General features: G+C 36.9%; 2 protein-coding genes across 7 annotated transcripts in view; both read left to right on the top strand.

The window, feature by feature from the left end:
• LOC108228615 (adhesion G-protein coupled receptor G2-like) overlaps positions 1-8,909 on the top strand; it is a 16,512-nt gene extending 7,603 nt beyond the window's left edge. For all 6 annotated transcript variants that reach the window (XM_037980044.1, XM_037980042.1, XM_037980045.1 and 3 more), the window contains 12 exons: positions 722-772; positions 920-1,062; positions 2,026-2,139; positions 2,971-3,096; positions 3,269-3,305; positions 3,457-3,551; positions 4,299-4,423; positions 5,087-5,355; positions 5,430-5,526; positions 5,809-5,938; positions 6,109-6,265; positions 8,366-8,909. In XM_037980044.1, the coding sequence (XP_037835972.1) occupies positions 722-772; positions 920-1,062; positions 2,026-2,139; positions 2,971-3,096; positions 3,269-3,305; positions 3,457-3,551; positions 4,299-4,423; positions 5,087-5,355; positions 5,430-5,526; positions 5,809-5,938; positions 6,109-6,265; positions 8,366-8,466 (1,445 nt within the window). In that variant the 3' untranslated portion in view covers positions 8,467-8,909. The remainder of the gene's footprint in view (positions 1-721; positions 773-919; positions 1,063-2,025; positions 2,140-2,970; positions 3,097-3,268; positions 3,306-3,456; positions 3,552-4,298; positions 4,424-5,086; positions 5,356-5,429; positions 5,527-5,808; positions 5,939-6,108; positions 6,266-8,365) is intronic.
• LOC108241593 (adhesion G-protein coupled receptor G2-like) overlaps positions 1,088-12,497 on the top strand; it is a 25,577-nt gene continuing 14,167 nt past the window's right edge. Inside the window, exon 1 of the mRNA XM_037980047.1 lies at positions 1,088-2,025. The gene's annotated coding sequence lies outside the window, so the exon portion shown is untranslated. The remainder of the gene's footprint in view (positions 2,026-12,497) is intronic.

Genomic DNA, 12,497 nt, shown 5'->3' with positions numbered 1-12,497 from the left:
TATATATATATATATATATATATATATATATATATATATATATATATATATATATATATATATATATATACAACAAGTACATCAACAAATACATCTACATAAAAAAATGTTTTGTTAGAGATGAACTAATCACCTAATAGTGAAGAGCTGAACATTTTTTATTTATAGTTTTATTTTAAAGAAATGCTTTGAGTATGATTAGTTAGCAGACAATATTTTGACTTTATAGTTATATAACTATAACCTTATGATGAACATCTTACTTCATAATTATCTGTCCATATCTAAAAATTGTGAGTTTTTTTTTTTTTTTTTCATTTCGGTGATAATATTTTTGTCTTTGTTTATGCCCGTATGTGGGTGCAAACGTTTGTTGGCAAAATGTCTCATGATCCACAGACAGACAGACAGATTTACTTAAATGTTCAGGAAATAATTATTGGATGTATTTTTGTTTGATAATTTTTTGGATCCAATACAATTCAAGATGGGCACCACAGCCAACTGCCCATAGAAAACATTAAAATGGCCAAAACTAAGTGAAACAAATATTCTGTTTTTAATTGGTGGCTTTGTAGCTGAGAGTCAATCACATCACAAAATGAACTCTGTAGTTCATTTTGTGATGAACTTTGTAGTTCATCACAAAATGAGAGACAAACAGAGAGTTTGTCTCTCTGTTTTATGTATGTGGTGGTCATTATTGTCTTATATCTTTCAGGTGAGCGTGAGTGTGGCAGTTCTGGTAGTCAATGTTATAACAATACTTGTGGTAAGTTGTTCTGAAGGTAAGAGAAAATTGTATATTGAGCTGCACTTTGAGAGGTTTTTTATTTTAAGTAAAATATTATTTCAAGATTTTTCCACTTGTATTGTACATCATTTTTGTATTTATGTGAATAAATACCAAACTCAACAGGTATTCTAAAGGCTACAGAAGATCTCCTGGAATATATTTTGGAGAATAAGGCAACATTCTTTTTTGATGCATGGATTGTGGCTGCCGTTTTTAACCCTCCTGGTGTTTTCAATGGTCTTTACATTTATGCCAGTGACTCAGAGGTAACATATCTAATAAGCTGAATCTTTTTATTTACCCAATCAGGTTTCTTCATCCTGATTGGCTGGAAGTTCTCATCTGTTTGTATACATAAGAGCCAAAATGGAAAAGTTGTGTGTGGAAAAACTAAGTTCCCCTCATGATTCAGCAGCTTGTGGAAACACCTTCAGCAACACTAACTTAAAGTTTTCCTTTTCTGTATGACTTCATCAGTCTCTCATATGTTTGTGGCCCAGTCTTTACAACAGTGCTCCAGTTGATTGAGGCTTGTGGTCGTTGGTTTCTGCACAGTTCTCTTTAAGTCCCACCACAGCATTTTAATAAAGTTGAGCTCTGGACAATAACTGGACTAATGCAACAAGTGGATTTTTTTACATTTTCAGCCATTCTTTGTAGATTTGCTGCTGCGTGTGGGATCATAGTTAGGTCCAAGCTTCAGCTGGCTTCTGATTTGACTCCAGAATATTTTAGTTTACAGAGGAACTCATGGTCAACTCTATAACAGGAAGGTTCCCACGTCTGGTGGCTGTAAAACAAGCCCAAATCATCATTCCTCCACCACCATACTTGACAGTTGGTATGAGGTGTTTGTGATGATATGTTGTGTTTGTTTTTTATTAGACATTGTGCTGTGCATTATGGGTAAACTGTTCTAATTTGGTCATATATCTTCAAAGGATAATAATCTATAAATCTTGTCCTTCATTCAGATTCAGCTTTGCAAACTTAAGCCAGCGAGGGTGGACTTAGTTTTTCAGTTACTGCTTTTTATATTTTGGCATTTTTTCCTGCTGAGAAGCTGACTGGAAGAAGTATTGAAACAGAAAAGCTGTCCCTTTTGTCAAAGTCGCATTTTTGATTTAAGATACAGACAAGTCTTTGGGAAGTGTGATATGGTTTACATCATTTTATTTTATTTTTTTATGCAATTTTTTAAAATTTGTTTATTTCTGACGCTGGTGTAGGTGAAGTTTAATACAGACGTGCCTGACAGAAAAGTTAAAGTTCATCTGCCGACAGAGTTGAACGTTGAACAGGATGACAAAATTGTGTTCTCCAAGATTCACCTTCCAAATGAGGTTAGACACTTTACACAGGAGTCAGAACCCAAATGTTCCTCACAGAACTAATGAGCACAAGTTCTACATTCTTCTCAGGTCAGCTGTAACCTGGTTTAACTCTGTTATTCAGTTTAATGCAGTTTTGGGAGCTCAAAGTTTCTCTGTAAAGTTCAGTCTGCAGGAATATTAAAACACTATAATCCACTTAAACAATATTGGTCTTATAGTTATTAGAACCTCCATCCATCCATCCATCCATATTGAAAGCTGTCTCATTTTAAAATATCAAGCCATATTTCGAGATATCATAATTAAAAGTATTTGTAATAACCAGACAACAATTTAATATTGCATATTAAATAGTTGCAGTAAATAGTTAGGTTAGATAATTAGTAGTTGTGTAAATCTTATTAAGTCAAATGTTATATGAAGTGTGAAGAATTGGTCCTAATAAGGGAGTCCTAATATTCAATATTGTAGTCTACAGTCAAATAAAAAATATAAATCAGTTTACATTTAGTTCTTTGAAAGTATTTGTACCAAAAATGATAAAGATAAACCTTTTTATACAACAGCAATGCCACATAATCATTATAAGCCATAATACCAGTACAACATTATTGTGTAATATACTACTTTATCAGATAATAGCATAGTTACATCATTTATTCTGTAAACAACTTTTCAGTGAGCAGATAAAAATATGGATGTAATTGGATGTTTGGTTATTTTATTTATTTATTTATTTTTATGTCATAATGGTACTGTACAATAGTGAGCAAATGACTGATTGTCAATAATTGTCTTGGTTAAACTTAACTATCTGACTGATTGTATTTTGTTTTACAGTCTGCTTTGATCCATTCAGATAAACTGTATGAAGGCACATTAATTGGTCTGAGTGTGCGCGGCAAGAATATTTCAGGACTTCAGGATCGTGTCAACATCACCATAAATATCACTGCAAGCATAAATGTAACTAAAATAGCTTTAAAAAAATCATAAAATTGTAACCTTTGTAGCATTTTATGTAATAGTTTATGTATTTTTCTGTTGTCATTAAATGAAAAACATAAGAACGTTTGATATTTTTGTCTTCTAAAAGTAAGTGAGAATCATTTCAATGTTCAATGTTTTTGTGCCACAGAAAACCCAGGAACCCCAGTGTGTGTACTTAGCCAGTGGTGAGTGTCAAACAGCACATCTGTCTTGAGAAGTGACCTCAAACAGAATTATAAATGTTGTTATAAAGATGACACATTGGGTTCATTGTGGTCTTGTGATAAGTTGATGTAGTCCATACAGCATCATGTGTGGATCTGTCTGACTTACCAGAATTTAAGAGCGATGGCTGTCTGACCCTGTGGGACCCTGATCAGAATGAAATCACCTGTTCCTGTGACCATCTCACATACTTTGGTGTACTCCTGGTAGGAATGACTTTATTACAAGTGAACTAAAAACCAGAAACATAACAAAGTCAGTAACTCTGACATAAATACAGCAATCATGTAACTGCCTGTTTCTGTCTAATAGCAAGAAAAGCTCATGAACCAATAAACAAATTTAATGAAACTTTCAGAAAATATTCATTGGATGTACATTTACAACTGATTAATGTCTAGTATCATTTCAATTCAAGATGGCTGTCACAGCTAATAAACATTATCAAACAAAAATAGCAATAACACAGTTATTATTATAATTAAGATAACATCTGATGCAGTAGTAGCTGACTGTCATCCCTAACACAGATCTGAGTGTTGCTCAACATCTTTGTTTAAAACTTTGTCATGCAAGGCTGCAGGCAATATGCATCCCTTCAAAGAATGTAACCTTTTAATTGTAATTGTTATTTTATTGTATTTTTACTCATTTCATATGCAGCCATATGCCAGCATGTATGTTATGTTATTTAAACATAAACGCTTAAGACTTGTAAGACTTGTAATAGAGAAAGGTCATTTATTGTTGAAAAGTAAAAAGGAACAAGCAATAAGCCTCAACTAAATATAATTCTACGTATGCAAAATAATTACAAAAGCACTTAATGTCAAAGTGTACCTACTTTCTCAAGACAGTTTTAGTCTTCAAATCCAAAACTTGACTGCATTAGAAAATAACAAAACTCTAAGAACTGTACTGCACCAAAATGTGAAAGGTTATTTTCTCTACAGGTGTCTGTGTCTGAGGAAACCCTCTCATCTGTACACCAGAAGATTCTGTCGTACATTAGTATCATTGGCTGCAGTATTTCTCTGTTTGCTCTGGTCATCACTGTTCTCATCTTCATCACTAAAAGGTAAAATACTTGTCTGTGGTGGATCACATCCCATTCAGCACAACTTTTATTTATTCATTTCTCTTTTATAATTTGTTTCCTTTCACACAATTTCTTTTTTGCCTGTGTCTGCATCTGCCCTTGCCTCCCAATGTTTTTTTATGCCTGTGTCTTTTTGTTTTTAGTTTAAGCAACAACAATAATGTCATTTATTTCTCTGGAGTCTCCCATTCCTGCTATCACCTTCCAACCATCCATACATTTTCTTTTACCCGCTTCTCTATTCTGGGTCACAGGGAACTGGAGCCTATCTCCAGCAGTCATTGAGGCGTGGGACACTCTGGACAGGTCGCAAGTCCATTATAGGGACACATAGACAAACAACCATTAACACTCTCACACACACCTAGGGACAATTTAGAGTTTCCAGTTAACCTAATATTCATGTTTTTGGTCTGTGGGAGGAAACCTGGAGTAGCCGGAGTAAATCCACATGAGCACATGGAGAACATACAAACTCCACCCAGAAAGGTCCCAGGCCAGGAGGCAATCCTGAAACATTTTTTTGCTGGGAGGCGACAGCTCTTATCACCTTCCAGTTTCTGTGATATTGATTTCTTGTAGCACAAATCAAACATGAAATCTGCTCAGAAGTCACTAACAGCTCCCATTTTCTACCTGCAGAGAACTCAGAAAAGAGGATTCTAAGAAGATCCACATCAGCCTCTCAGTGGCTCTGATCCTCCTCAACCTTCACTTCCTCCCTAGTGAGGCAGTGGCAGCGATGTCCTCCACTGAGTTTTGTTTTTACATGGCTCTTGGTCTTCATTACTCCTTGTTGGCCACCTTCAGCTGGATGGCCTTGGAGGGTTTTCATCTCTATCTTCTGTTGGTCAAAGTCTTCAACATCTACATCAGGAGATACCTGCTGAAACTCAGCGTGGTGGGATGGGGTGAGTGGCATCATCTGAGCATGGACAATAAATGACTGCATCATTAAATTAATGAACCAGTTCTTGTGTTTCAGGTGTTCCTGCAGTCATTGTGTCAGTGGTGGTGATAATAGACACAGATTATTATGGTCATGTCCCTCTGGATGTGTCTAACCCTAGTGGCTCTGCAATGTAAGGAGAAGACACAAACAAATGTTTAAACAAGTAAAATTTTGAGTAAGAATTAACTTTTAGTTAACAACAATACATTTCAACAAACTTTTGGGTCTGGGAACAATAGAATGTTTCAACAGAGGCAATAAACAAAAAGTAGAAATAAGCAATAAATGATATTTGGTAGGACTTAAAATATTTTTTCTTACTCTCAGAGAAATGTTTTTGACTCTGGAAATAAATTCAACCACCTGAACCTGTTTGATGTTCAGTTGTTGTCTGTGCTTCTTTTCTGTGTAGCTGCTATCTAACCAATGACACAGTGAAGATGGTGACCACAGAGGGAGTGTTTAGCTTGGTGTTCCTTTTTAATGTGATCATGTTTGGTGTAATAGTGAGACAGTTTGTGGCTGCCCGCTCCACCAAAAAGGTAATTTTTTACTGGTGCTTATCAAATTGTAACTTGTCCTAATTATACCCTCACTGTATGCAGCAGTTGTCATTTTGTATCTAACCATTACCATTTTGTTCTCAGCTGCTGACTTTTCATACCAATTGGGTACAAAACTGTAACCACTTTGCACTTATTTGTTGAGTCAGGTTGGACACAGTGAGCGTAATGCAGTCAAGAGAGAAATCTTTACCCTGCTGTCATTGATGGTTCTGCTTGGTGTCACCTGGGGTCTGGCTTTATTCTCCTTTGGCCCCCTGACCACTCCTGGACTCTACGCCTTCAGCATTCTGAACTCGCTGCAAGGTCTGTACAGCCTTTTACAATTAATTCACCTTTTTTGTGCTGTGATAATTTTACAAATAAAACTGACATTAAATTGTTTGGGAAAAATGTAACATGTAAAAATGTATGTTATGTACATAAAAAATTCCTGAACGACTAATATCCCATTGCACATACTCTAATAATAAGTGCTTTGAGAGGCTTTTAAAGCAGCACGTGGTTTCCAAGCTACCCTCTGGATTTAATTCATGCTAGTTAGATTATCACCCAAACCACTCCACACAGGATAACATTTCCTGTGCACTACCTCTGAGTCTTCAATACCTGGAGGAGAGAAACATCTGTGTGCAGATGATGTTTGCTGATTTTAGTTCAACTTTCAGCACAATAATCCCCTAGCATCTGGAAAACAAACTGGCACCACTAAGTTTCAGCACCACACTATGCAACTGGATTTGGGATTTTTTTCTGGTCTCACCCAGTTTGTACATGTAGGGAAGAACATGTCCTCACTCCTCCCTTTCCTGAGCACCAGCTCTCTTTAGCGATGTATCCTGAGTCTGCTGCTCTTCACTTTTATGACCATGACTTTGTCACCAGGTCCTCCATCAACCATATCATCAAATATGCTAAAGATACAACAGTAGTGGCCTCATCCAGATCAAGAGAGGACAGAGAGGAATTGGAACAGCTGGTGAACTGTTGCACCGCAAACAACCTTTTCCTGAATGTCAACAAAACAAAGGAGATCATTGTTGATTTCAGGAAGAAGCAGGCTAGATACACTCTGCTGTATATCAACAACTCAGCAGTGGAGGGGAAGAGAGCATGAAGTTTTTTTGAGTGCTTGTAACAAACACATAACCAGGACAACAAATATGGGCTCTCTGGTAAAGAAAGCCAACAGTGTGGGCAAGATCAACCCTCTCTTTTTATATCTTCACCAGCTGCAAGGAAATTTCATTCTAGTGCTCTGATTTTACATGTCTTTGAGCCACATTAAAGCAATCTATCTATCTATCTATCTATCTATCTATCTATCTATCTATCTATCTATCTATCTATCTATCTATCTATCTATCTATCTATCTATCTATCTATCTATCTATCTATCTATCTATCTATCTATCTATCTATCTATCTATCTATCTATCTATCTATCTATCTATCTGGCTGGATGGCTGTCTGTCTGGATGGCTGTCTGTCTGTCTGTCTGTCTGTCTGTCTGTCTGTCTGTCTACCATTTTAAACATGAGAAGGTCTCAACAAAAGTTTGCCTCTGACAATCTGAGGCTCACATTATGTAACCTACAGAAATTCAGAACTCTTGAAGCTGATTAATAATGTCACCTCAGGTTTGTTTCAAACCTTTCATATGGGTAAATAATTATAAAATGACTAATAAGCTTTTGGCAAATCAAGCAAAGAAGATTGCAACAATTTTCAGAAAAGAAAAAAATGTACTGTCCTGGAAGCAACAGCCCTCATTGACAAATTTTCTCTATTTGACATTGGTTGCTTTTTTGATATGGTCAAAAAGAGATTAAAGACTGAAATAATGTGCAATCTGGACAAGCAAACATGTGGGTCTTGCATCACATTCCTGAATGACATAATTATACACTGTATGACAGTTCTGGCAGATACAGAAACACTTGCTGACCACTTTAGTAGGTACACCAGCCAATGACATTGCAGCAACTCAGTGCCTTTAGGAATGTAGGTGTGGTGAAGAGGACTTTCTGAAGTTCAACCTGTGCATCAGAATGGGGAAGAAAAGGGACTTAAGTGACTCTGAATGTGACATGATGGTAGGTGTCAGACAGGTTGGTTTGAGTACTTCAGAACCTGCTGATCTACTGGGTGTTTTACAAACAACCATTTTTGGTATTTAAAGAGAGAATGGTCCAAAAAAGAGAGAATAATATTTGGTGAGCAGCAGTTGTGTGGATGACAACACCTTGTTCATGTCAGAGGTCAGAGGAGAATGAGCAGACTGGGTGGTTGTTCTCTGATAGGACACAGTTAGGCTTATATCAGTGGTATGTGCATGGTTTGCATTATCATCTCCTGTAAACTAACACGAAAGCTTTACTCACATTTCTCCTTTGTCATTTACAGGATTCTTTATCTTCATTTACTTCATGTTGTCTCTGAAAAAAACCAAAGACTCAGATGCCAAGCAGAGCAGTCAGACACAAACCCACAGCAGCAGAACCTGAACTCACCCAGCGTCCCTCCCAGAAGGATGTGTCAGGAATCTGTTTTTAGCTCTTGCTGTCTTTATTTACAAGCATGTATCATATATGCAGGCGTACCACTAATATGAGTGTAAATGTTAACAGTCACATTGATGAAACAATGCAGTTTTTTAAAGGTTGCTTTGAAAATAATCTGGTGTGTTTTTGTACAGGCTAAAAATTGCTCATTAAACTGTTAATCGAGGCCAGAGTGCCCCAGAGAAACCCGTTTGGAGTCAGAATGTCTACCAGTTTTATGAAAACATGCTAATCTATAAAAAATGTCTGTCAGAGAGTGTCGTATTTTGTCTTACTTCTGCTATAAATTTATTTTTGAAACAACAGAGAAGAGACAAACTGGAAGACTGTCTGAACTGTATAAAACCTTAAATATGATTATCTAAATAAATTATCCCCTGCTGATAGTCTTTGAGTCTTTTGTATCATTATGAACCACATTAGTTGCTAACGTGTTCAGAAGGTCTTTGGCAATCAGAGCATCAACAGGTGTTGATCAGACATTATGGGGTTTGCAGAGCTACATATTTAGGGAGCCAGAGAAATGACCGGCCAAGATGACATTCTGACTACCCCACCTAAAACAAGATCGCTCCAATGTTCCTGTGATCTGCAAATCATCTCAGAGATGCTGTCTCAAGTTGGTCATAAATGAGTAATAAATGAAAGCTGTGTCTTTCTCAAAGATGCTGAGTATTGAATTAGAAAACATTCATACTGCGTCTTTGTTCCAACTCACACAATCACTGGAACCTCAGAAACAATGTAAACAAAGTTATGGGTGCTGACTGTAAGAATGTGAATAATCTAGTTTTATGTATTGTTTATTTACCTGTAGAGGTGTATCAGTACATGTATTCCTGCCAAACCATCAAGGTTCAGACATCTCTGACGAATACAGGGACAAGATGATGAATACTTTAGTCACAGCCAATCAAACACCTCCTTTTTCCTGATGAGCAGCCTTACACTTCTTTCATGTTTTTTTTTTTTATTATTATTTTATTTTTGGCCAACTGCCACAAGAAAAAAGGAGTAAAAAAAGCTATATCTTGTTGATTATTATTGTACTAATACAAACAGTAAAAACAGTTAAAAGCTTGTAACTCTACACTCTTTGGTTTTTAACTGATAAAGTTCTCCAGATGGGAATTAAAACATTATTTCTGATGTCCAGTTTTGTTGCAGTTTTAAGTTTAGGACTGTGCATCAGAGCTGAAACAAATTATAGGGAAGAATATTCACTGAATATAGATGAGAAAGTATTTGCCAAATATTTGTTTTGAACAAAGTTTAAACTAAGTGTATTTTGTATTGCAGACGGCTGTGACAGACTCAGATGCCAGGCTATTTGGCCTGTGTGCATGACAAGAAAGTTTCTAAACTTAAAGAATAAATCAAGATCACCTCACATATTTAAACAAAAAGTGCAAAAGTAACTTTAATTTAATTTACTTTATTTTATTGTAAAGTTGGTATCACTGAATAATGTGTGTAATGCATAGATTTGATCTTTATTCTAAAATTAAGTGAAAATAGTATCTGATATTACCCATATGTAAACTAGGAATATTATTGTGTTGTAGAAAACCTAGTTTGTTTTGTTAGACACATCAGCCTAAGATGAGAATCAAACATCGTATGTGTGTTGAGCAGAAACAGAAAATGTTTTATTCTTTTTGTTATGCTCTACAGTAGAGCTAACAAACTGAGCTCATTGTAGTCTTGAGATGGAACCATGACAGTAGCAGAAAGGAGGAGCAGAATGAATTACAAAAATCTTTAAGCAGATAAAACTAACAATGCCACCCTGGGAGTTTTACCCAGGAAATATGTTTGCAGATTTTGTTTAATTTTTATAATGGTTTAAATCAATGCTCTCATTACCCCAAAGGCACACAGGTTTGTTGTATCACAGAAAAATAGAGATGGTGTTTTGGTACAAGAGGCAGCATTAACCTTAGTCAGCTAACCGTGTGTATCTATGGAGATAAAAGTCTGCATGGTACCCGACCTTGACGGTCCTTTTCGCAGGTCGTGGGCCCATGTGGAGGTGGAATCCTGTTTCTTTTACTTGGCCCGGCCGAGCCCCAGAAGCCAAGGCTCGACCACCAGGCGCTCCCCACCACAAGGCCTGGCTCCAGGGGGGTGCCCCGGTTTTCAATTATCCTGATGATTATAATGTTTGCCCACCAAAGTTTTCAAATCTCTCTTAGTCCGTTTAAAGAATGTGTAAAGACATTTTTTTTAATGTTAGTACTGTTAAGATTTATAGGATTTCTGGGACCAAAATATGATGAAATATGCTTCTTAAACTGTCTGCACTTGTTTTCACAGTGAAGATGGTGACCACAGTGGGAGTGTTTAACTTGGTCTTCCTCTTTAATATGATCACGTTTAGTGTAATAATAAAACAGTTTGTGGCTACACACTCTAGCAAATATTTAATTTTAACTTATCTTTCTTAAATCTTTCAGTGATTAAACAAAATAAATGCATTAGTGTTATGTAGTTCTTTGCAAAAGTTGATGTTTTTGTGTGTCACAATTAAAGTTCTAATTTTGAGATCAAAAGGAAACTTAACCCTTGCACACACACACACAAATGCTGACTGCGCCAGAAAGCAGCGGTGCGCGAGATCCTGCAGGAGAGCGCTCACGGGACAGACTCGATGAGAAGTTACCTCCTCCTCAAAGTGAGGGAGAAAAGAGGCCATTCAGAGCTCCTACTGTTGGTCTGATGATGATTTTCGGTGGTTCGGACGCAGCACAGCTGAGCTGCAGCAGGAAGGAGCCACAGACGGGAGAATGAAATCACTCATTGTCAAATCACGCATGGAGTCGTTCGGTGATCAGCTCGGCGGATCAAGACAGCGGATCAACATGTGAGTATTCATCAGTGTTTGTTGAATGTTTCTTCTGATTGTACTTTACAGTATGTGTACTGTAAGATTGTTTATTCTATTTTTCCTTTACTTACAGGCATTTGCTACACAAAACAAAAAACTGCTTTTTGAAGGTTTCATGACCTTCACTGTACTGGCATGACATAATAAAACACAACAACCTTTGTTGATTTTTTTAGATAGAAATGCATTCTGCTTCACTAAAACTAAAATGACCACAATAGGAGTTGAAATGTGAGGGTGCAGAGATAATTTCCATCCTGGGAAACGTCCATGATCTGACAATCCAGGCAACTTCACTTACTTTGATTTTCTGGGAAAACTCTTTCCATCCTCAAGTGCCATCATGGTGTCAGATGGCAGTAAACAAAGCAGTAAATATTTCTCAAACTTTAGAGTCATCCTAATTTCAAAATTTCTTTTAAAGGCGATCAGATCCACACACTCAGCAAGTGGATAATGTTCAGGTGTGTGTGTGTGTGTGTGTATTAGAGAAAGTTTGTATGTGGCCTTTTGGTCTTTTTCCTGGTGTTTAAATGCTTTTATAATTCACGGGTCAAAAATTACCCATAAGACAATCCCTGGACCCTAGTGGTGTACAGCCCACATGGAAACATAAACAAAAACAAAGTATCAGTTTTTCTAATGATGTGGTCTTTTTAGGAAAAGTCAATTTCAAGTTGTAAAAATATAGTTTAAGGTATTTTTTTCTACAGCTAAACATAGTAGCGGGTTATGTTTGACCCGCAAGACAACACAAGGGGTAAAAACAAAAAATCATGACGCAAAGGTGAATTTTAGCCATGTGTCAATAGTAACTTTATATGTCAGAATGGGCTTTAAGAAGAATAAATTGTTTTAGCAAATTCTAAAGCAAAGTCTCCTTGAGAGGGGTTGGACACTCTTTCACTCTGGAATTGCCCACGGTGAGAGGCGTCGAGCAGGAGTGGGCATACTTGTTGCCCCCCATCTTGGTGCTTGTACGTTGGGGTTTACCCCGGTGAACGAGAGGGTAGCCTCCCTCCGCCTACGTGTGGGGGGATGGGTCCTGACTGTTGTTTGCGTTTATGCGCCGAACAGCAGTTCAGAG

The sequence above is a fragment of the Kryptolebias marmoratus genome, linkage group LG15, assembly GCF_001649575.2.
Source record: "Kryptolebias marmoratus isolate JLee-2015 linkage group LG15, ASM164957v2, whole genome shotgun sequence".
In the NCBI taxonomy this organism is placed as follows: domain Eukaryota; kingdom Metazoa; phylum Chordata; class Actinopteri; order Cyprinodontiformes; family Rivulidae; genus Kryptolebias; species Kryptolebias marmoratus.
The sequence above is the reverse complement of the archived record's forward strand: the minus strand, read 5'-3'. Positions and strand labels throughout refer to the sequence as shown.